We start from the raw sequence: 22025 nt of genomic DNA on the forward strand, positions 1-22025 counted from the left end.
TCGCACAGGCAAACCAGTCAGTTCTACAGGTTGACAGTTCATATCCTCATGATCTCCGATCAGTACTCATATCAGAAATGAACTTGATCCCCCTTCATCAGTTTCTTCATCAAAACGTCATCATCATCATCATCTCTATCAGACAGCGCTCCGTCTCCAGTGATCCCATCCCGTACATCCCATGTGACATTCCCGAACTCGACAGGTCAATCAATATCCATGCTCATCAACGCTGTACTGGTGATACATGCTCAAGCTCTGTCTGGCAAAGTTACTCCTGGCCCGGAGGCTTTCGCCATGTCGGGTGAACAGGGGCGGCACGATACAAAAGACCGTAGCCATGGCCGCCAGCACAGTGACAGCAAGATTGGCCCCTAATGCCGAGAACATGTACGTCGAGACTAGCGGAAACACAGCCGATAGGATCGATCGAAGAAAGCTCAACGCGGAAAACCCGCTCGATGCGTAGCTTAGATAGCTGTCGGTGAGGTAGCCCCCCAGGACATAGTCTAATTCGTTCAGGGAGTATCCGACCAGTCCCAGAGCGATGGCGGATACGATCCAGTGCAGATCTCTCACTGCAGGCGGGATCGTCCAGGCGAAGACCCAGAGTGCGCCTGCGAGGATCGGGGCTCCCAGCCAGAGACCAAGCAGCTTGTGTTCGGGGAGCAACACGCGGCCCTGCTGCCGGTGCTGGTCGATGATATACAAATCCAGACACCGGGTCAGCAAGCCGAGGCTGAGCCCCACGCCGATGGCGACGAAGGGCAGGCTGGATTGCGGGTCACGGAAACCGAACGATTCATAGATGGGAGGCAGGGCTTCTGTAAACAGATAAACCAGTGCGATGGCGATGGCGCTGATCAGCGACACTATGAACACGATCGGCTCGGTGATGAGAAGGAATAAAGGTCGGGCCAGTGCGACACGCGCGAAGCTGCGCAGATCCGGCGCGTGATCGGGATTCACAGCTTCCAGGGAATCGATGTTGGTTGCTTGGCGAAGCTTTGCAACTTCCCGTGCCAGTATGAGCGAGGGACGCGACTCTCGGATGCTCAGAAGGAGAAACGTGAGAACGCCAGTCACGATGGTTGCGATATAAAACAGCCAGCGCCTGGGAAGTCATTAGCGCTTTCTCATCCCAACATATTATTGATGCTCCCACAAGAGCAACCACCTACCACTCAAGATCCGCCAGAACATAAATGCTCATGATAGGCCCTACAACCAGACCAAGGTTGCTGACAATGGCCCAGATACAGACCATCCAGATGCGGTCACGGGAGTTGAACATATCCTCGATGCTGCCTATCACGACAGTAGTGGGAATCGCAGAGAGCAATCCACTCACAAAGCGACCCAGGACCACCCCTATCAGCGACGGGACGGCAGCCACGACGAGGCAGCTGATGCTGTACAGCGCCGTACTGACGACATAGAGCTTCTTGCGTCCGAACGCTTCGGAGTAAGGGGGGAAGAGGATGCCACCGATTGCCTGTCCTATTAGATACCTATTTGTCCATCAATCCATCAGAACCGCGGAATACATTTCGTTGACTCTCTCGAGGCTTTTGCTATGGGAGGAATCTGTCGGGAAGCGAGGTGCGTCACGAACACTGATACGAAGTAGAAGATGGACAGGGTCTTTCCGAGGCCGAACTCAACGGCCGCAGCTCCGGCTGCAGTTGACTATATATATTTACATGGGCATCAGTCAGGGTCGCGTTCACGGTCTCAGGAGGAACCTACACCTGCGGTGCTGACAGCTGTTCTAAATAGGCCATCAATGTTAGCACTGGGGACTCGGCACCGTCACACAAGCAAGACAAAAAATGAAAAAAAGACACATACGTGAACAACTCCAGGAACACCACCAAGCTGATATCATACGCCTTCCGGAATATACTCCAGTTTCGAGGATGTCGCCGGTTCCCCATCGCCCATTGGACATGGAGCTCGTCGGAGGCCATCTTGAGCCCATTCTGAGCAAGGAGCAGATGCAGCTGCAGCGAATCCGGTTCCTCGACATACCCGAGTACCTTCTCCTCAGGCGTTTGGTCCTTCATGGGGGACAGCATTGTACAAATCTTCAAGGTCAAATAGCAGGAAATCGTTCAGAGGAGGGCGGAGGGTGACACCAGAGTCAGACGCATCCTTGAGTGAAAGACAGATAAATCCATTCGGGGAGGGAGGGGGGTGTTTTTTTTTTCTCCCACCCCTGGCCACAGCATCAGCCAGGGAGGACGGCCGGCGCTGTGGGCAGGACGGGATTAATCTTCACGGCAAGCTTCTGGGAGGTATGTGAGGCTGACGAGCAAGGAAGACGCCCGTCCATGCGCCATTACGACGTGCATTCCTCTTGAGTAGTCCGCTTGCCTAGCCTGGAGTTCGCCGGTTGGAACCCTGCAGCGAAAATAGTAGCGTTGCCCAGCGTGTGGTTGAGGGGATGCAGTGACTCCAATGGGCGTGCTCCGTCATCGAGGGCGAGAAGGGTCAGCTACGATCAGCATTCCTCGCGGGCTGGGATGCACTTACGGGGGGTTCTTGGCGTGCTCTCCCCCGTTGCGCCTATCGACATCGTCTCCGTTTGTTCCTCTGTCTGGCAACGGGTTGTTTTGCATAGGGCATTGGAGAAGGACTGTACATAGCTTGCCTTGTAGGTAGTTCTAGGCTGCTTTTACCCCCTAGGGTCTTAGCGTATCTTGCTCAATCCATGGCTCTACGTACGGTTTTAAACTTGAGGTCGAGTGCTAAAAAGAGGGAAATAAATCATGATCACAGATCATGTTCTTGTTTCTTTACATCATAAGGATCTTCTTCCATGGCTTCCATCAAGCCACTGCGAAATCATTCATAATGGTCCACCCACTCCATCATTCCACTCAAACTTGCCCATGCAACCATTCACACTAGAAAGTAGATTTAAGCAGCACCGTTGTAGGCGAGCTTGTTGGGGCTTCCCTTAACATCGGAAATGACGCCAGAGGTGGCCAGCTGGAGAATACGCTGAGTCACGGCAGCAGGACCAGAGACACCCTCAAGCCCCATGAGGTAGACGGCAAGGCCAACAACGTGGGGAGTAGCCATGGAAGTACCGGAGATGGTGTTGGTAGCAGTGGTGGAGCCGATCCAGGCGGACAGGATATCCTGGCCAGGGGCGAAGATGTCCAAGACCTTGCCATAGTTGGAAAAGGAGGCGCGGGCATTGCTCTTGTTGGTCGCACCGACGGTCAGAGCGTTAGGAGCGGAAGCAGGGCTGCTATTAGAAGCGTCGACCTAAACTAGGGTTAACCGAAGATGCCCAAAGAAATCAGTCAGGAGGAAACATACACCCTCGTTACCGGCGGCAACAACAGAGAGAACACCCTGCTCATAGGCACTCTCGACAGCGTTGTTGAAGGCGTAAGAGTAACCGCCACCTAAGGTAAAAAATCAGTGGTTGTGTCTTTGTGGACATTTAGGACAGCGCATCATACCCAGACTCATGTTGATCGCAGCCTTGCCCTTGCGGCCCTTGCTCACAATGTCGTTGGCAGCCCAGTTGAAGCCATCCAGAATGACCGAGGTACTACCGGTTCTGCCCTCGAAGACCTTGACAGACAGAAGGTTGGTCTGCTTAGCCACACCATAGGTCTTGCCGCCAATGGTACCGGCAACATGGGTTCCGTGACCAAGGGTATCGACGTGGTCACCGCCAACGGCGTTGTAGGCCTTGGTAGCGCGGCCCTGGAACTCAATGTGGTCAACGTTGATGCCAGAGTCAACGACGTAAGCATAGGTGCCAGCACCGGCGCTGGTGTCATAGACATAGTTGGTGCTAGCCTGTCCCTTGTGAGAGATGCTGCCGAGACCCCAAGGGGCACCGGACTGCGTGGTCAAAGCATCAAGGTACCAGATCTGGTCTTCCTCGACATGAGCAACCTGCGAATTATCAGTTATTGTCCCTTGAAAAGGCTCCAGGTTGGGAGGGGAGCAGACATCTTCGCTGTTGCGGATTTCCTCGATGGTAGCCGGATCGAAGGAGCCAGCATAGGCGGCGAAGTCCTTAATCTTGAACTTCCTCTCGATGCCAGCAGGGAACTCCCCGCCAACGAGGCCGCGACGCTCCAGGTTACGCTTGTGAATGTTGGATGCCCAGGCGGTGTGAGACTCAATCGCGGCGGTGTCAATGCCGGACTTGAAAGTGATGATGTACTTTCCAGGGATGATGTTGGAAGAGGGGTGAGGTTCCCTGGCCGGAGCAGCGAGAGCTGCCGGCAGCAGGGCTCCAAGGAGGAGAAGGGTGCGCTTGATGGACTGCATGGTGAAGATGATCTTGCAAGAATATAGAATACCAGGTCAACTGGATGATCTTGAAACCGAAGACCCTAATGATCACCAGACTGGACGGCAGATCAGGTATTTATACCTTTTAGCTGGCATTGAGTTCTCCTGGTCTTGCGCCGTTCTGATGCTACCCTCCCCGTCCACTGACCTTCGAGCAAGAGACCAGATAGAGGTATCTCGGACAGTCAAGACGAAGTTCCCAAGGTAACATTGCATCAAACAGAAGACTGCATCGCGCCCCCGTCGGAGAGTCAGACAGACGGAGTTTCCGGAGGGAATGAGCCAAGGCGAATCCATGCAGAGAATGATGAGGACCATCATAAAATTCACAGGATTGGTTCCAAGTGAGCAAATTACAGCGGTCATCAGGAGAAGTCGCAGACGGCGGAGGAGGCGTATATTCGACGCGAAAAGCACAAGACACCTTCTCATTCGACGCATAGATGAGTCGCGACAAAACAAGTATCTCGCGCCACCAACCATCATCTCGATGTGGAAGGTGGTATACTGGATACTGGATACTGGATACTGGATACTGTATACTGTATACTGTATACTGTATACAGCCCAGCGTCCCTTCATCAACTCCTCACGCTGACGCCGAACTCATCGTGGCAGGCACACCTTGGGGCATCTGGAGTCAACCGATTCGCTTGTCGAGAGTGATGCGACCCTACCTAGCCAGGATCGCCGCAGGTAAAGGGTCAGATGAATGAATGGACGATTGATAGTGATATTGCCGGGGTCATTTTTAGAATAGCCCCATGCTTATGAGCTTGGCGGGAGGGGGCACGAAACGGCACATGAGGGTCAGCTAGATGGACCTGCAGATCACATCCGAGCCATCGGCCCTAAGACCATTGACCAAGACCACACCATCCATCTATCCAGGGGCAGTGGCTCGCGGCAGGAGCGGACATTATTGAGCATATTATGATAAGCACTTTGTCCCTGTCGAGCCCCGCGAGCTCATTTGCCCGTAGTAGTACAGCCAGATCATGCAAACACACATATGGCCAGGGTGATCTTCTGATGCAGTCATTGGAGTAAAATGCCTCGAAACCCTTGAGGTTGTCGATTAGTATCGATCACGATTCATTCCATCCACACAGTACGGCACGAATCCATCTAACGATCGATAGTTAGCCGAGGGATATCCGCATAATTTCGCACCAGGAAGATGCGACACTCGTCTTTCCCCCGTCTGACACAGAATGGGTCATGATCACTTGGGGTGTACTCCATGACCATCCGATTTTAGGCGGAATATAAGCTCTTCTCCTCCCTTCCTCCTCCTCCTCCACCACCGCCGGGCGTCCGACGAATACTGGCCCTTGGCATAAAAGTTATGGAACAATATTCATTAGCGATGACACAATCGAGGCTTGAGACCCTGGTCAATCCTGGGGACTCCTGCTCGTCGCCTTCTAGATAGTCGTTAACTGGATCGTTACATGGTGCACGTCCAGGAACCGAGGCGTATCTGCGCTTCCAACTATGGGTTTGCCTCCGGCTTGGCAACAAGCTTGGCATGTCTGGTGATTATCCCCTCGAGAAATTCCCAGGATGACCGCAATGGCAGGTCAGGCCGTCAGCATGGTGGCGACATAAAGGAGGTTGTACAGTTCGGGATTGCCGTGTCCAGAAGTAGTGGTAGGAGGGAGAAAAGGCGGGGGGGGTTGATTGGAGAAGCCAAGAGTAAGACCACCAACTGTAGCGGCTGGCACTGAGGTTACAGCTTTCCCTCCTGCAACTCCAGCTTGGCATGCTTTTTTCCCACCGGGGATCCGATGGGCTTCATATCGTTCTTGTCCTACTCATATATGCTTGTGGTGGAGTTCGTCACACGCAGTTGTGTCTTGCAGATGATAAGAAGAACATGCACGGGGCTGGCTGGAAGGGCTTTACTACCATCACATCACACCCTCAGTAGACGGCATCGTCAATTGATGGAAATGATAGCCCGACGGAAGAGCAGACCATCCTGCAGCCAAGTCTCAATACATTGTACAGGGTTTAGATGGTAAATACAGGGAGAGCCGCTGGCTGCAACTGCACTGGCCAGTTCAAATGCCGAAAGAACAATAGGTTGACATGTATGACCACATGAATAAGGTTAACTACAGCCTTCAGCAGAAGAACCCACTCTTCTAGTCTCTATCCCCTAGATAGTAATACTTATTCACGCTTCTCCACATGCTTTCTCTGCGCCTCCCGGTTATGGAACGGATATCCTGCCGTGCGCTTGTCTGCGCCCGTCTTGCGACTGATCTTTCCGTGACTGCTGGCGAACAGAGCGCACCACAACCCAATAGACGCTACAGCGAAGTACCCCACCATGGCCGCTGCGAAGACCACTTGATCCGTGGTCGTATACCACGTATAAGCATAGAACCCCGATACCGCATGGAAGACGGATGTCACAACCAACGTAGGGACGGCATACGGCGCCTTCGGATCAGAGTCCTCAGTGGTGACCGCTTCAGACACGGCCGAGCTCAAGGGAATGGTACCAGTCAACATGACTGTCAGAACGGCGATGGTAAGGAGGCTAAAGCCAAGGCAACGGGCAAAGTAGACCTCGATTTCTGCAACGGTTAGCACCGGTTTGTGAGCACATATCTATCGAATAGAGCCAATGGTGGAGGACGGAACACCAACGTGAGGGTTGTCTGGCTTCTTCCAGCATGATTCTTGCGATCATCTGTGGCATCCCGATCAGTGGGATGCCTTGTATCGCCAGCCATCCCGCCGTGGAGTATGTGTAAGCGTAGAATACCTGCACGCGAGTCAATGTCCGTCACCCTTCAAGAAATATATAGCGCATCTCGACTATACGAACATCCATGCTTTGTTGATGTGATCTGCAGGTCTTATCGGTTGATAGTACTGATAACGTTGGACCAAGTGAAGTCGATGACCAGAAGGTGTATGTAGTTGAAGACAAGTCAATTGCAAATAGTATAAGCTTGGAACAGATTCTCAAGATTCTAATGCTCTCTTCTTCTTCTCTGCGGTATATAAAGAGAAGAAACGAGATGAAGCAACATTGACGATACGTCAGTCGGGGCCGGTGACATCATCGCCCAGGCATCCGGGAATGTACCAGTTTGTCTTGTTTGCACATCGGGCACAACAGCTTCTTTTCGATTCTTTCACACTCTACGGGGTGGTGCCGAGACTTCAAATATAGATGGAGGAACAGGATGCCTAGCTAGATACCTAGATAGTGTTAGAGATTCATCAATCGCTTTCTGTACAGTGAAATGTTCGTTTTCACAGTTGCAGCTGAGATCAACCAACGCCGTTCAGGAACCCAGGATGAATGAAAAAAAAAAAAAAAAAAAAAAAAAAAAAGAAAAAAGAAAAGTCAGAGAAGGGAAAGAAAGGCATCAATCGTGACATGATATTAGTCGAAGAGGCTCTATCGATTGATATTGCTAGAGCGCAGGTATCGCACAAAGCTCAGATCCTGGTCGTTTATCCCGCCCTGTGATTCGGAGAGAGCTTCCTTGTATCGCTGAGAGAGACCCTGATTGTCACCAGCACGGGGACCGCCAACTTCATCGTCGTCACTGTCCAGATCCTCATACTCATCCTTTCGAGCGTCCGCCTCCTCTTCCGCCTCGCTGACTGTCTCCGCTTCGGGTTCGGCGCCCGGCTTTCGCGACGATCCGGACATGTTCATGTCTTTCATCAGCTTGCCCAGTTCCAACTCGCGCTTGGCGGCCTGAGTCTCCTCTCGTTCTTTCTTCTTGCGCTCCAATTCTGGCTTGTAGTCCCGTTCGAATTCCTGGCGTTTATCTTCCACGGCTTGGAAGAATTCATCAATACCGTCACCGGTCATGGAACTGACACCCACGACGCTCAGATGGCGGTAGAACTCCTCCAGCATCAGACTCATGCTGTTGAGAAGCGAGCCCATGTATCCGCTACCAGCGCCAAAGCCTGCAGCACCTCCCTCCCCGCCAAATGCACCCGACTCTTCTTCCTCGCGCAGTGCTTGTTGGAAGGCGTCGAAGTCGGTCATCCACTCTTTCGCAAATTCTGCATCTTGAACGTCGGTTTTGTTGAACACCAGAATCATCGGAAGCTTTGTCTTGTATAGGATACTGCAGGCGTAGAGCATATTGCTCATGAAGGTACTGGTGGACGTCGTGCGCGGGGTATCGATCACGTAGGCGATAACGGTAGGAAACGAAGAGGCCAGCGTCTCCAGCAGAATACTGCCAGATGCACTCCAGACAAACACTTCGATTTGTCCCGGTGTGTCGACCAGAATGTGCTCGATAGGCTTGGCTGACGGGTTTTCGGGGTTGGGCGCCGTCCGTTTCTCCAGTAGTGAAATAATCTGGTCAACCTTTGTTGCAAACAGATTCAACGATGTCAAAATGCCACCGTTCGGGCCAAGGTTGTATTGCTTCATGACTTCTTTGTAGTTGATCGAGTCACGGATGTCGATGTTGCTCTCAAATGGAACAGAGTATACGGCGGGGTCAAGGTTCAACACGTAGGGTATCGTTTTCTTTGAATGGAGGTAGGAGTTGATTCTCTGCATGAAAGTCGTCTTTCCCGAGCCTGTAGCGAGTCTGCATCAGCTATCATTCATCTCTCCTCTGTGACATAGATTCAAGCTAGATGCCTCCGTACCTGCCATGCCAACACAGACGACAGCCACCGGTGTTGTCGCCATGATGAACTGGACGATAAATTATTCAACCTGCGAATGTTTTTGGCAACTCTCCAATGAATCAAAAGACACCCTCCAGTCAGTACGGATAATTTAACAAGCTTTTGTGGAGCTGGGAGGAAGCATGCGAAGATGAGAGATCGAGGTCAGAAATTCTTTTTGTCGCGGGGACTCAAAAGCAGATCTGCTTCCGGGTGGAGTCTGGACCGCCCAGACGTCATCCAAATCCGTGTTTTTTCCCGTGTTGAGGCAGCTTTCCTCCACAAAGTACACACAAAGCTCCAAGCAATCATCATCTCAGACAGGAAAAATGACCTTGGAGGATTTCGAAAAGTCCCTGGCGGAGGATCAAGGGCGGCGACGGGAGAGGAGCGACAGAGACAAGCATCGACACCGGGATCGAGATCGAGAGCGAGAGCGAGCCCGCGATCGCAGCAAAGAACGCTCAAGACATCATCGCCATCATCACCATCACCGACGCCATTCGTCTAGGTCGAGAGAACGAGAGCCCCGAGATAGCGACGAAATTGGACATCGACACAAGCGATCCCGCCATTCGACAGACCACGGCGATGAGCGGGACCACAGCCATAAGCGGCGACATCGACACGAGAGCAAAGGTGACGAATCGGCGTCTACAGCTCCGGTGAAGGAGATTATTCAGGAGGAGCCCAGTCGCTTGAAGCGAGATGCCTGGATGGAGGCTCCGTCTGCCATCGAAGTTGATTATGTGCAGCGGCGGCAATCGACGCGACTGGAAGAGGAACCGAAACCCAAGATGCTTCAAGCAGACTATGAATTGAAGATACACGGCAGGGAGTTAAATCAGCACCTTCGTGATTTGAAGGATGAAAAAGTATTGGAGGAACTCGAGGAGGAACCGGCACAACACGAGGTGAACTACACTTTTGGTGATGCTGGTTCCCAGTGGAGAATGACGAAGCTCAAGGCCGTCTACAGAGAGGCGGAAGAGAGTGGCAAGCCCGCGGAGGAGATTGCGATCGAGCGCTTCGGAGACTTGCGCTCGTTTGACGATGCGCGCGAGGAGGAGGCGGAGTTGGACCGCCGCGAGCGCTACGGGGAGGGCTACGTCGGGAAAGAAAAACCAACGGGGGAGCTCTTCCAAGAGCGCAAGCTTGAGCAAGGCATCCATAGGGGATCCCACGAACATGTCCGTGACCCAGAACAGGAACTTGCCGCTCGCGGCCAGGGCCAGAAAATGGAGACCGTGCCGCCATCTAATGCTACGCAACACCTCGATCGCACATCTCTCAACCGACTCAAGGCGGAGATGATGAAGGCGAAGCTCAAGGGATCTGCCGATGCAGCAGAGCTCGAGGAGCGCTACAACGCGGCCGCTGCAGCCATGGCCAATCGCAAGGAGTCCGATGTTGTAGTGCTCGGAGTCATGGAAAATCGAATGCTTGCTGGTCAAAGAAACGAGGTCAAGCCTGTCGAGAACAGACGGGGCCGTGAGCGAGGTCAAGTGGAAGAAAATGAGGACATGAGCATTGAGGATATGGTTCGAGAAGAGCGGCGGACCCGCGACCAATTCGGAGGAGACGGAAGGCGACTTGCGGAGAGAATAGCAAAGGACGCGAAATTCGAGGTCAGCCTTCCTTGTATTTCCTCTGTATGGTTTCATTTATGATACTGACATATGCGCTTAGAATGACTTGGAGTATATGGATGACAACGCTTCCAAACTCGCCAAAAGGGTTCATCGGTCCGAGATCAACCTCAAGAATACCACCATCAGCGAGTTCCAGAAGATGAACCGAATCTTGGACAACTGTCCTCTATGTCATCACGAAGATACCAACACGCCTCCAATCGCTCCTATGGTGTCGCTGGCGACCCGAACCTACCTTACTCTCCCTACCGAACCGGAGCTCAGTGAAGGGTGTGCAACCATTGTTCCGATCCAGCATCGCACCAACCTGATGGAATGCGACGATGATGAGTGGGAAGAGATCCGAAATTTCATGAAGAGCCTCACCCGGATGTACCATGATCAAGGCCGCGATGTCATTTTCTACGAGAACGCTGCTCAGCCCCAGCGGAAGAAACATGCGAGCATGGAGGCCGTTCCCCTGCCATACGAACTGGGCGAGACCTCGCCGGCTTTCTTCAAGGAAGCGATCCTAGCCGCGGACTCCGAATGGACGCAGCATCGGAAGCTGATCGACACTCTAGCGAAGGCGAAGCAGGGGTTGGGCCGGAATGCGTTCCGCCGCACTCTCGTCAAAGAGATGCCTTATTTCCATGTTTGGTTTGAACTGGACGGAGGACTCGGCCATGTGGTTGAAGATGAGCACCGCTGGCCACGCGGTGATCTATTTGCCCGCGAAGTCATCGGAGGCATGTTGGACCTGGGTCCCGAGGTGATCAAGCGACAGGGGCGTTGGAACCGAGGAGGCGATCGCAGACTCGACGGGTTCAAGAAGCGCTGGAGGAAGTTTGACTGGACGCGGATGCTGGTCGAGGGATGATGATCGGCGATCGTCCGAGTACAGCTAGAAAGCCGAACAATGCAGCTAATGACTATATAGAGAATGAGGATTGGTCATTCATCTTGGGCCATGAAGGGTCAGTGGACTGTATAGTGTTGGTGTTGGTGTTGGTGTTGGTGTGGGTATGTGTGCGTAAATATATGTAACTATCCCGCCGATGGCATTCTGATCCGGTAGACGAGCTCTGCGACGAATCCTAAGATCGGAGGTTTCCTGGAGCCATCGGGACGGATTCCACCGACGAAGGAACCCTCGAATCCCCAAGGGAAACCATCACCTCATCAGGACAATAATTGGCAATCTACCATCGATCACTTCACCGTCTAACTGGCCGAAGACGTCTTCTCTGTTAGTGCGGGGGAGAAGGCGCTGCGATGATAACAGGCAGTGGGGCAGCGATGGTAGCGACGATAAGTATCTATCTAGGTAATAGATCGGGGATTGTCTTTCGCTCTCTTTCAATTTCCAGAGACGAGTCCATATCCTCTTCTTCTTCTTCTTCTTTTTTCCCCCTTGCTGGCTCAGTGTCTCTATCTAATCCTGGTGGATCGTCAATTGCGCTCGCAAAGAGGCTCAATCCCTCCACTCTGATCCGCCTATACTCTCGGACAGAACTCCTCGGTCTTCGCTCTGGCTTGGGATAACTCCAGGTACGATGCTTCTGCTCAGAATTGACTCATATCTGCAGTCTGCAACTTGAGATCATTGCAAGGAAAGCTCTCTAACTGTCGCAGAGCACCGCAGAAAGCAACCATGGGCTTCACCGGCACAAAACCCAAGGTCCTCCTCCTGGGATCTATCATCCAGTACGTCCAGTATCCGACAGTTCAGTTAGTAAAACTCCTGGACACTAACGCATTCTCCCCTCAAGCGCACACAAGACCTGGGAATCGCTAGCAGACATCGCAGAGCTGGTTACGCCCACCGCGACAAACCGCGCAGAGTTCCTGCAGGAATGTCGCGATGGGAAGCTGGACGGCGTCGTCGCCGCATACCGCACCTTCGACTCGATCAGCATCACCGGCCTCATCGACGAGGAACTGGTCAATGCGCTCCCCAGCTCCCTGACATACCTCGCGCACTGCGGTAAGCCATGCCTCCGATCCTCAGTCGCACTCCCATCCCTCTCACCTCACCACACTGTGTACACCCACTGTACCATGCATACTAAAAACCTTTTGCTCCCGCCACAGGCGCTGGCTATGACCAAGTCGACGTGCACGCATGCAGCGCGCGCAGCCCGCCCGTGCGCGTCTCCAACGTCCCCACCGCCGTCGACGACGCCACCGCCGACGTAAACATGTTCCTGATCATCGGCGCCCTGCGCAACTTCAACACGGGCATGCTGGCGCTACGCGAGGGTAAATGGCGCGGGCAGCCGGCGCCGCGCCTCGGCCATGACCCCGAGGGCAAGGTGCTGGGGATCCTGGGCATGGGCGGCATCGGGCGCAACCTCAAGAAGAAGGCCGAGGCGTTCGGGATGCAGGTCATCTACCATAACCGCCGGCAGTTGAGCGAGGAGCTCGCGGCTGGAGCGGAGTATGTGACGTTTGACGAGTTGTTGGCGCGCAGTGATGTGATTAGCCTGAATTTGCCGTTGAATGTGAGTGCAGTCGTCGCCCGCGAGAGTTTTAGGGGGTCGGCAGGAAGATGTCTTCTAACTCTGTCCCCGTGATGATCATAGAAACACACCCGCCACATCATCAGCACTGCCGAGTTTGAGAAAATGAAGGACGGCGTCGTCATCGTCAATACGGCCCGCGGCGCGGTCATGGACGAAGCTGCCCTGGTCCAGGCTCTCGACAGTGGCAAGGTCTACTCCGCCGGCCTGGACGTGTTCGAGGAGGAGCCCAAGATCCATCCGGGGCTGGTCCAGAATCCCAACGTGCTGTTGGTTCCGCACATGGGCACATGGACGGTCGAGGTAAGTTGAGTGGGTAGAGAATCAAGACGGAGATCATACTAATGGACTGTACGCTGAACAGACCCAAACCGCCATGGAGGAGTGGGCCATTGAGAACGTACGCCTGGCAATTGAGACGGGGAAGTTGAAGTCTCCAGTCCCTGAGCAGGCGGATCTATGACTGTAGCGAGAAGACCCTACTGTTTGACACCATCGATGGGTGAAACGTACTTGTTTCTCATTATTGATATGTACATGATTTTGATAATAGAAGTAGATACTTGAGATATACCAGTCATGTGCATCGTTAGTAGATGTTCGACCAATGCATTGGTATCCCTTCAAGAGTCGCCAGTCGGATGGATGCTTCACATCACAAAGCGAAGATGTTCGAGCCAGTATATCTTCCATCTCTTATTTGAATACGAAAAAGGGAAAAGGATAGGAAAGAAAATATAGAAAAACATCCGGAACGCCATAGTGCTTGCCATTCCCAAGCTCCAGAGAGAACTGAGAATGAATTGAAACAAACTCCTTTGCCATGATAGCTATCCTTGAGCCAATTGGACAAGACGCGCAAGAAATGGGGGATGAAGATCATCAAGGGTTAGAGAAACAAGAAAAAAAAAAGTCGTCAAATATTGACGTTCAGACATCGTGAAGAGCGAAAGGATGTCATCAAGGCCATCTCATGCACACGACGTAGGTCTCGGAAGTCAAGCGTGTTGACCACGTGGTCCATTACTCACGGGAGACATACCACGAGCGGACAACCATACCGCAAAGGCGCTTGATGACCTGCGTGGTTCCTTTGCCGCCAGCCTCCTGCTCCAGGAATTTCTGCGCGACATACAGCTTGGCCCCCGCATCTTTTTCGTTCGGTGTGACATGCTGAGGGATGCTATGTGGAAAGTCCGCCCAGCGCTGTCCGATGTGGCGGGCAATGGCGATCGAGTAGATCACATCGCGATTCTCGTAGGTATCCAGCAGAGTCCTGCACCGAGCCAGGGTATCATCGATCTCTTTCGCTGAGATGGCTTCATTATCATGGAGAGTCAAGAAATGGCCAATCGAGCTCCAAAAGTCCAAGGATCTTTGCATGAGTTGATCAGGAAGGGTAGGCGGGCTGGCTGCCGGTTCGCGATTCGGGAACTGCGCCAGCGGATTTCTGTCCAGATGCTCGCCCGTGATCATTGCTTCAATCACGTCAAGTCTGGAAGCGGTGGCCAGTAGATCGAAATCCTGTCCGAGGCTACCATTGGAAACATTCATCACATGGCGGCACAAAGTCATGGTGCTCCAAACGACAGACGCTTCAAAACTCTCCAATTGTGCCACGACGTTGGGGTCATTGAGATTACGATCATTGAAAGCATCAATCAAGGCAGAATACTCGGCCATGAGCTGTGCATTGGCGAGAAGGTGGCCCAGCGCTTTCTCGGAAAACCAGCGAGTCTCGAAGAATCTATCAATGGCGGGTGCATATGTAGCGAGGAACACGGCTTTGATTTCCTCTAGGCGATTCGGTGGAAGGGATGTGATGGGATGAGGGGGTGGAGGAGGGATGCCTCTCAGCGCCAATAAATCGCTTATCTGGGCTCGTTTCACTGCTTCAAACATCAGTCAATATGAGGTCTTAAATGCGACACAACCGGTGTTTGCACAAAAACAAACATACCTCTGAAGCTGGAGGGTTCTGAAGGGTTCGCTGTGGTATTTGTTGAGGCATTGAGAGACGACTGCAAACCTCCCTCGGTGATGTTCTGCACGCTGGCCATGTTCGACGAGTTGTTGCCGCCCAAGGAAGGGTCAGCAGAAGGAGTCCCGTAGTCGTACTGCTGTTCGGTAGATGTAGATGGCGATTCGGAATGGAGAGACGGGGCGAACGGTTGGGACGCCGCGGGCATATAACCAGGAGGAGCAGCTGGGTATGACGGTGTAGGATCTTGAGGATTGACAACCAGTGAAGGAGCCGGGTTAGGCGCTGGTTGGATGGCAGAAGGGGTCGATGCCGGTGTTTTGAACACAGGGTCGTAACCTAAACATTCACGCTTGCTCTTGACACAATTTCTGCAAACCGGGTGTCCCTCGTCACACTGGAGGACAGCATCAATAAACCGTTAGCAAGAACAGACCAACAACAGCATGAAAAATTAAAAATTGAGGATGCGATACATAAACGAGCGCAAAAAATTGTGCCGTTGAGCGGGAGGGAAAACAGTGGGCAATCAAGCAAGCGGGGTTCTTTGCGGTGGGCAGCACAAGCGAGGCCGACAACTCTGCTCTGTCCGCCCGCACTCCCCGCACCACACGGGAATCGCCCTCATCCCGAATCCGCATATGCGATACCACAAGGAACTTTTTTTTTTTCTTTTTTTTTTTGGGAAAATCGAGTATACATACCTTGATTCTGCGCTTTCGGCATGTCAGGCACCCGGTTTTCGTTCGGCGCTTAACCTCCTTCTTGTGCCGTCCGCCAGACAGCATCTTGTTGGGATCACCAGGCAGCTGGTACCGCATCTGCGCGCTCGTGTTATAACCCATTTGTGCAACATTCGCCGAATATCCCGCCATATACTGGTCAGTAGAGGACATGGGAGGCATGTTCGAGGGCATTGGGGACCCAATGGGGGCCTGAGGAATATGGGATTGTTGCGATGGGCCATTCATGTGCGTGGGCGGGGACTGGTGGTTCTGATACATATCGGAACTCGGCTGCTGATATTGCTGCTGTGATGGCTGATTCTGCTGTTGATGCTGCGGGGGCGCATAGTGTTGCGGTGGCTGATACTGATGCTGGTAGTGCGCATCCTGTTGCTGCTGCTGTTGCTCCTGCTGTTGCTGAGCGGGTTGCGGCGTGTATGTCCCGTTAGATTGATGATAAGATGACGCTTGCGTCGAGGGTAAGCTTGTTTGGTTGGCTGTGGAATGCTCAGATCCTCCGGTGATGGGACCCGTGAAATCTGGACCAACAGGCTCGCTGTTGCCCAGCTTTGTGCTTGAAAATGAGAAACCCGGCTCTGTAGCCGGGAGAGTGGTGTCTAACGGTGGTAGAGACGTATCGATCGGGGGTAAAGATGGCACCGACGAATCGATTGGCGGCAAGGACGTATCCAGGCTGGGTAACGACGTGTCGATTGGGGGTAGAGTTGTATCCTCGGCCGGCATAGTCTTGTCAATCGGAGGGAGCGCCGTGTCAATGGCGGAGATCATTGACTCTGGTGCGTAGTTGCAGGTCTCCACACCTGCTTCAACCACAGCCTGAGAAGTTTGTTCAGCGTGAGGGGTTTGTTCAAATGTCGCTTGAGGTGCTGCCTCTAGGACACTTTCTGTGGTTGGCTCTGGCGCCTGTTCAGGAGCTGGTTCCGCAAATGGTTCCGCAGCAGGCTCCGCAGCAGGCTGGTCAATTGATTCAACCGCCTGCTTGGGAGGCTCAGCGGGCGCGCTGGCCGGCTCTGCGGTCTCCGCCATCGGGGCTGACAGAATTTGAAATTCGGTGCGTTTGCGCGAATGGTAATGCCCGGGGTCTTGGGGGGATGGATTCGGTTCGAAGTGTAGATTTCGACGTCGCAACTCGGCACACTTATCCGTAAAGTCTTAAGTCTTCGTACACTGGCCGGGGGTTATGATGCTGGCTTGCATCTATTCCCTGTGGGCTTGAGGGCCAATCTGCTGTTAGTAAACAGTTTCGATAAATTGACCACAGCCGCATAATATGGAGATTCATAGGAGGATGTCTTCCAGAGAATTCAAGTCACAAAAAGGAAGACGGGGTTTATAAATGAGCCTGTTGAGAAAACCCTGCCGGCGCATTCTCCTGGTGCCATGAGCTGTCATCTCACGATGGGGTGTCGAGAAGCGCATTCGCATCTGGGGGACAATATTGGCCGCCTGCAGAGACCGAGGCGAGATCCAACCCGTTGAATTCACTGATTGACCAAACTGCAGGAACGGGGAGGTGCTGGATTTGAAGTTGATGTCGGACGAGACCGCCATGATCTTCTCCGCTCGGGCGAACTTGTCAAGCAACAACAGCGCGGCAGGACCAGGCCCAGATCCCCATCGCGACATCGCAACAGACTCCAGACACCAATGTTTTTCGAGAAAAGTAACAAGCAGGAAAGGCAAAAGCCCACGTAGCCAAAGGGGGCAAATGCATGTCTCGGACGGAAAAGATTGGCCCAGCGAAAGAAACAACTGGATTACTTACCACGTACTACTGGGCTCGATAAGCGAAAAGAAGCGAGAGTAGCGACCCGAATCAGTATTATTCCACCAGAGCACTCGATTCGGTAACGAAGAACCTCCGCATCAGGGGTGGGGAGAAAGGAATGATTGGCAAAAATAATGAGGTCGTTGCGAGTCAAGAGAGATGCTCTGGTGTGAGCTCCGGAACAACTCTTGAAGAAGCCCCGGATTTTTAGGAGGGAAGAAAAAAAAAAAGTGAGAGAAGGCAGTGGCAAGAATCAACTCACCACCACAAACCCCCTTGAACAAGCAGATCTTCACTGACAAAATAGCTTCACATCTGGCTTTCTGGATGGATATTAGACTTTTTTTTTTCTTTTCCGTCTGTTACAGAGAATATATTTCTATCTTGATTTATCTCTAATTTCCCCTTTTCTACACTCGCAGCTCAATACAATCCTTTGATTCTGCCAATGTCTAATGACGAGTCATGGAGATAGTCCCCAAGGATCATACGACAGGGCTGACATGGATTATTTATCTATTTGGTTTATCCTCGGCATCGAGACTTCTCTGTATGTAGGGATATTTTCCCCCGTGAGATGCCTTTTCAATAGATTGTGTCTCCTGCGCCTGGTTTTGATCGACACTGCCACGATATGTAGTCTTTCGTGGCATGTTTTCCCAGCCGTTCGAGGTAGATGTCACAGCATTCTCTCTTCCATCTCGGCATCTGTAATAGTCGCTGAGGCGAAGCGATGTCGCTCGGGGATTAACAGGTCCCTCAATCGATGGTCCTTTCCGGTTAGGAACCCTTTTGAATGTCATTGAAAGGTTGACATCTGGAGTTGAACAAACGGAAAGTGTATGATCGACGACACTGTATTTTGGGGAGATTTTACCATAGCTGCTCGGGATCAAAACAGCCGTAGTAATAACATTAATAATAACATCCGCTGCGATACGATCCGCAACTGTCTGAAATCATCTGGATGGTCGGTGGTAATTCATTCAAGAGCTCACTTGAACTATTTCCTCAGAACCTTCGGCTTGCGCTTCTTGAAAACGACACCTGGAGTCGCCTCCCCTTCCTCTTGCTTGACAGCCGGAGTAGTCGACGCGGGAGGCTCAGATGCCTCTGCCTCCTTGACAGATCCTGGTTCCGGCTTGGGTTCTGCTTCCTCAGTCGGAGCCGTCCCCTCCGTAGCCTGTGCTGTAGGTTCTGTCTCTGGAGTCGATATTTTGGCCTTCTTGATATCCTTTGTAGATTCTAGTAGAGCGTCCAGATCTGTGTCACTCTGTTCACCCGGGTATCGTCGTGTCCGAGACCCCCAAGCCTGGCTCACGAATCTTTCAGCTTCCCGTTTCGCTTCCTGCTCCTCCTCATCGCCTTCGCCTTCAAGTTTACGTTTGCGAACCCCAACAGACGTCTCAGCCTTGCCTTCCTCGGCATCACCAGACCTGATCACTCGCTCGGAAATTGTCTCCCACTCGCCAGCCAAGGCCAGCTCAGTCCGGTATTGATCAGGAATGGCGACACCCATTTCCGCCAGCTGCGCCATCTGTTTTTTTCTCTCTTCCACGGACACAGGCCTCTCAGATGGTGGAGCGACGGCCGGCGTCCGTTTCCAGGGCGCTCCGTCGCTCTCTTTCGCACCTGACGGTCCCGCGACACTCTGTCTTAGCCGCTCAACCTCGTTCTTCGCCCTCTGACTCTCGCGCTGCTTCCGCTCATTGTCCCGGTGAATATCCCGTAGGAATCGCTTGAGATTGCCTTGATGCTTGCCGCTCGCTTCGTGCTGGGTCTTTTCGAAGGGAGTATCTCGGATGAATATCTTGCATTGTTTGCACCAAAAACGAGGCTGGGTTCGGGCGTCAGTTGATCACGTTCACTTATTCTTGTCAAGAGACAATGGGATGGATGATGTAAGTTACTCACAGCTGATTTCCAGTATTCTGCCATCGCGAAGTTCGAGAGCCGCCAGGGATTGATAGAAAATCGAGGATGCAGCCAAAATGATATCACCGTTATCAGTTGCTGGCGCAGCGATAGGCGATTCGCCTATTCCCAAAACAGCAGCACGTGTTGCGCTCATTTCCATCCTTTGAGCAACCACGGTCCAATGTATGGGCTTTACATCTTCAAAAATATACTTAGACAGTATGTATCCTTTTGAGTAATTATCAATTCAAGTGAATATCTTAATAACTGTTTGTGTGGATGGAGAAAATGAAATTTCTCTACATCCCATTCTTGACGTTCCATGTATATATTTGTCGAGCTGGAGGAAGCAAATAATGTAACATTTCTATCGTAACTCGTTCAATACCATATCCATAACCTGATGCTAAGCTCAAGATGCAACCTCTATTCTGATTCTTGCTTCAAGGATATCAGGTTGAAACCAGAATCCGATGTCACGCGTCGAATCAACAAGCTCAATCTCCCTTTTGACGAACTTGGCTTCCTCACTCAGATCCACTAACTTGCTATTGTCTTCCAAAGTCTTGTTGGACACATCATCGTCACTGTCCCAGTCATCTTCATCTTGTTTTTTCTCCTGACTGACTGGGTCTAACTCGTCAGTCTCCCATACCAACCGGCACTGATAGGGTGGCAGATTGAAAAGTCGGGAAGCAATAGCCTTGACCTGGTACGTATCAAAGGATCGCGGAATCTTCTCACTTTTAATCTGCTGTTCTCTTGCTTCGGAACCGCCAGAGGGATTCAAATGAAAGATGAGCTTCACTAATCGAGCAGCAACGGAGCGTGGATTAACCGCAGCACCAGCTGATTCGGAAGCTCGTCTGATTGTGGGGGGTCCGTATTTTTCGCAAAGTTCATGGTAGCGAGGATGCGTACCCAGGATCTCACGTTCTGCGCTCTCCGGATACGCAGATAGTTCCTTACCGATCAGAGAGAGGTAGTACATCTCTCCATTGCTCCGGTCCTGGGGAGTAATCTTGCTGTAGTTGAGTGTTTGGATAGAAGACAGCCGGGCAAGAGTCAGCATATATGCTTCGTCCACGGTCATTGGCTTCTCCGGTAGGCCTGTAGCTGTCGAGGGGGCGACAGGCTTGTCATAAAGGGGGTTTCCAGAGATTCGAAGAGATTGCAGGCCGGGAAATATAGATTGTAGCTCGTCCACCAAGGACCAGGAGTCGATGATATTTCTAGACAAATCCACCGACTTGAGACTTTGCGAGAACTGGATTGGGTTGACTTCTGAATCCCTTCCATAGACTTTGTCGATACGATTCTCTCGCAAAGACAAATGCTCGAGTTTGTCCAGGGAAGTGAGCCTCTCCAGCGACACCAGCGAAAAAATATCGTTGTTTTCTAGTATCAACGTTGTTATGGTCCCTGTTATGGGGGCTGAAATCTCTGTGATTTGGTTTGCAGAAGCCGAGAGAGCAGTGAGTGATGTAAATTGATATGTCAAGGCTGAGATCTAGGCAATGCGGCTGTCAGTAAGCTTGCTCATGTTCTATCAGCAGCCTAGGGCAGCATACCTCGTCCCATGACAGAAGAGTCTCATCCAAGTGAAGCTGCGTGATACCGTCGAATGTCAAGCCTTCCTCGAGAGGGCCAAGCCGATTCCCACTGTCATCTGTGTCAACACAGGTCTCCCAAATAAATGTCCGTATACCCACATCAATTTCAATTTTCTCAAGCGCTTCAGACAATGACATATATCCGCGATTTCAGTCCACCTTTCCAGGAGATTGTAACTGAGGTCGAGCTCCACGATTTTGGAACATGTCGTTTCGATGTCCCGACAAGCCTCCATCCTTTCTTCTGGGCCTGCCGCATGAGCAAGAATCCCCCCAACGCGCAGGCCATCTAGGAGGACAATCTTCAATTCCTGAAGTTCAGCGAGCTTCTTCCGAATCTTGTCAAAGCCGACTTCTTCTACAACTTTGCCGCTGAACTTGATAGCGTCTCGCAAGCCATCTGCAGCGGCCAAATCTCCTTGCTTCTGCCTTGCAAGCTCCTCCTCAAACTCAGATGCATACTTCTGGCGCAAAGCCTCGATGAAACCCCGAGGTTGCTCAGATCGTCGCGATGGACGCACAAATGACCCGGCCGTGGGGTGTTTGCTTCTACCTAAAACATTGATAAGCAACTGCAATGTAGTGTGAAGAGATAGTTACTCAAGTACATGTGAAATATCTCACTCCGTTATGTTCACCAGAGTGCTTCCCCCGCGTTGGGTCATCCCATTCCACTCCGAGCCATTCACCGATGGTGCCCTCAACTTTCCCGACATAGCGCACGGTGCAAAGATCACCATTATAGGATCGTCGTTGATTTACATAGCCCTCGGAATCCATCATCAAATCAAGCCGAATGGCAATATAGATTCAAATGGAGATGCTTCATCTTCGCCAGCTGCTGGGCGGA

General features: G+C 52.1%; 9 protein-coding genes across 9 annotated transcripts, besides 9 other annotated features; 2 read left to right on the forward strand and 7 right to left on the reverse strand.

Moving 5' to 3' along the window:
• Nucleotides 1–210: 210 nt before the first annotated feature.
• On the reverse strand, nt 211–2078 carry ACLA_050830 (putative MFS multidrug transporter; the record flags this gene model as incomplete). Its single annotated transcript, XM_001272036.1, has 5 exons — nt 211–1114; nt 1182–1511; nt 1616–1689; nt 1750–1795; nt 1852–2078. The coding sequence occupies 5 exons, from the start codon at nt 2076–2078 to the stop codon at nt 211–213; spliced, it is 1581 nt and encodes a 526-aa protein (XP_001272037.1).
• Nucleotides 2079–2922: 844 nt separating this feature from the next.
• Nucleotides 2923–4302, reverse strand: ACLA_050840 (S8 family peptidase; the record flags this gene model as incomplete). The annotated part of the gene is made up of 4 exons (XM_001272037.1): nt 2923–3276; nt 3331–3419; nt 3477–3921; nt 3979–4302. The coding sequence occupies 4 exons, from the start codon at nt 4300–4302 to the stop codon at nt 2923–2925; spliced, it is 1212 nt and encodes a 403-aa protein (XP_001272038.1).
• A 528-nt stretch (nt 4303–4830) lies between these two features.
• Nucleotides 4831–4889: a microsatellite.
• Nucleotides 4890–6504: 1615 nt separating this feature from the next.
• Nucleotides 6505–7039, reverse strand: ACLA_050850 (uncharacterized protein; the record flags this gene model as incomplete). Its single annotated transcript, XM_001272038.1, has 2 exons — nt 6505–6914; nt 6988–7039. The coding sequence occupies 2 exons, from the start codon at nt 7037–7039 to the stop codon at nt 6505–6507; spliced, it is 462 nt and encodes a 153-aa protein (XP_001272039.1).
• A 615-nt stretch (nt 7040–7654) lies between these two features.
• Nucleotides 7655–7694: a microsatellite.
• Nucleotides 7655–7695: a microsatellite.
• A 55-nt stretch (nt 7696–7750) lies between these two features.
• On the reverse strand, nt 7751–9019 carry ACLA_050860 (putative ATP binding protein; the record flags this gene model as incomplete). Its single annotated transcript, XM_001272039.1, has 2 exons — nt 7751–8904; nt 8977–9019. 2 exons carry the CDS (start codon nt 9017–9019, stop codon nt 7751–7753), a joined length of 1197 nt encoding a protein of 398 aa, XP_001272040.1.
• Nucleotides 9020–9326: 307 nt separating this feature from the next.
• Nucleotides 9327–11508, forward strand: ACLA_050870 (putative cell cycle control protein (Cwf19); the record flags this gene model as incomplete). Its single annotated transcript, XM_001272040.1, has 2 exons — nt 9327–10625; nt 10687–11508. 2 exons carry the CDS (start codon nt 9327–9329, stop codon nt 11506–11508), a joined length of 2121 nt encoding a protein of 706 aa, XP_001272041.1.
• Nucleotides 11509–11621: 113 nt separating this feature from the next.
• Nucleotides 11622–11648: a microsatellite.
• Nucleotides 11649–12011: 363 nt separating this feature from the next.
• Nucleotides 12012–12036: a microsatellite.
• Nucleotides 12037–12282: 246 nt separating this feature from the next.
• On the forward strand, nt 12283–13613 carry ACLA_050880 (D-mandelate dehydrogenase-like dehydrogenase; the record flags this gene model as incomplete). Its single annotated transcript, XM_001272041.1, has 5 exons — nt 12283–12335; nt 12401–12615; nt 12723–13132; nt 13214–13453; nt 13515–13613. The coding sequence occupies 5 exons, from the start codon at nt 12283–12285 to the stop codon at nt 13611–13613; spliced, it is 1017 nt and encodes a 338-aa protein (XP_001272042.1).
• Nucleotides 13614–14173: 560 nt separating this feature from the next.
• ACLA_050890 (putative C6 finger domain protein) lies at nt 14174–16903 on the reverse strand (the record flags this gene model as incomplete). Its single annotated transcript, XM_001272042.1, has 3 exons — nt 14174–15039; nt 15111–15528; nt 15836–16903. The coding sequence occupies 3 exons, from the start codon at nt 16901–16903 to the stop codon at nt 14174–14176; spliced, it is 2352 nt and encodes a 783-aa protein (XP_001272043.1).
• Nucleotides 15792–15814: a microsatellite.
• Nucleotides 16147–16231: a microsatellite.
• Nucleotides 16244–16275: a microsatellite.
• Nucleotides 16244–16276: a microsatellite.
• Nucleotides 16904–18648: 1745 nt separating the features above from the next.
• ACLA_050900 (putative formin binding protein) lies at nt 18649–19583 on the reverse strand (the record flags this gene model as incomplete). The annotated part of the gene is made up of 2 exons (XM_001272043.1): nt 18649–19482; nt 19560–19583. 2 exons carry the CDS (start codon nt 19581–19583, stop codon nt 18649–18651), a joined length of 858 nt encoding a protein of 285 aa, XP_001272044.1.
• A 391-nt stretch (nt 19584–19974) lies between these two features.
• On the reverse strand, nt 19975–21955 carry ACLA_050910 (putative tubulin-specific chaperone; the record flags this gene model as incomplete). Its single annotated transcript, XM_001272044.1, has 4 exons — nt 19975–21072; nt 21134–21224; nt 21275–21728; nt 21784–21955. The coding sequence occupies 4 exons, from the start codon at nt 21953–21955 to the stop codon at nt 19975–19977; spliced, it is 1815 nt and encodes a 604-aa protein (XP_001272045.1).
• Between the last annotated feature and the right edge of the window lie 70 nt (nt 21956–22025).

The sequence above is a fragment of the Aspergillus clavatus genome, genomic scaffold (genome assembly GCF_000002715.2).
Source record: "Aspergillus clavatus NRRL 1 1099423829800 genomic scaffold, whole genome shotgun sequence".
In the NCBI taxonomy this organism is placed as follows: Eukaryota; Fungi; Ascomycota; class Eurotiomycetes; order Eurotiales; family Aspergillaceae; genus Aspergillus; species Aspergillus clavatus.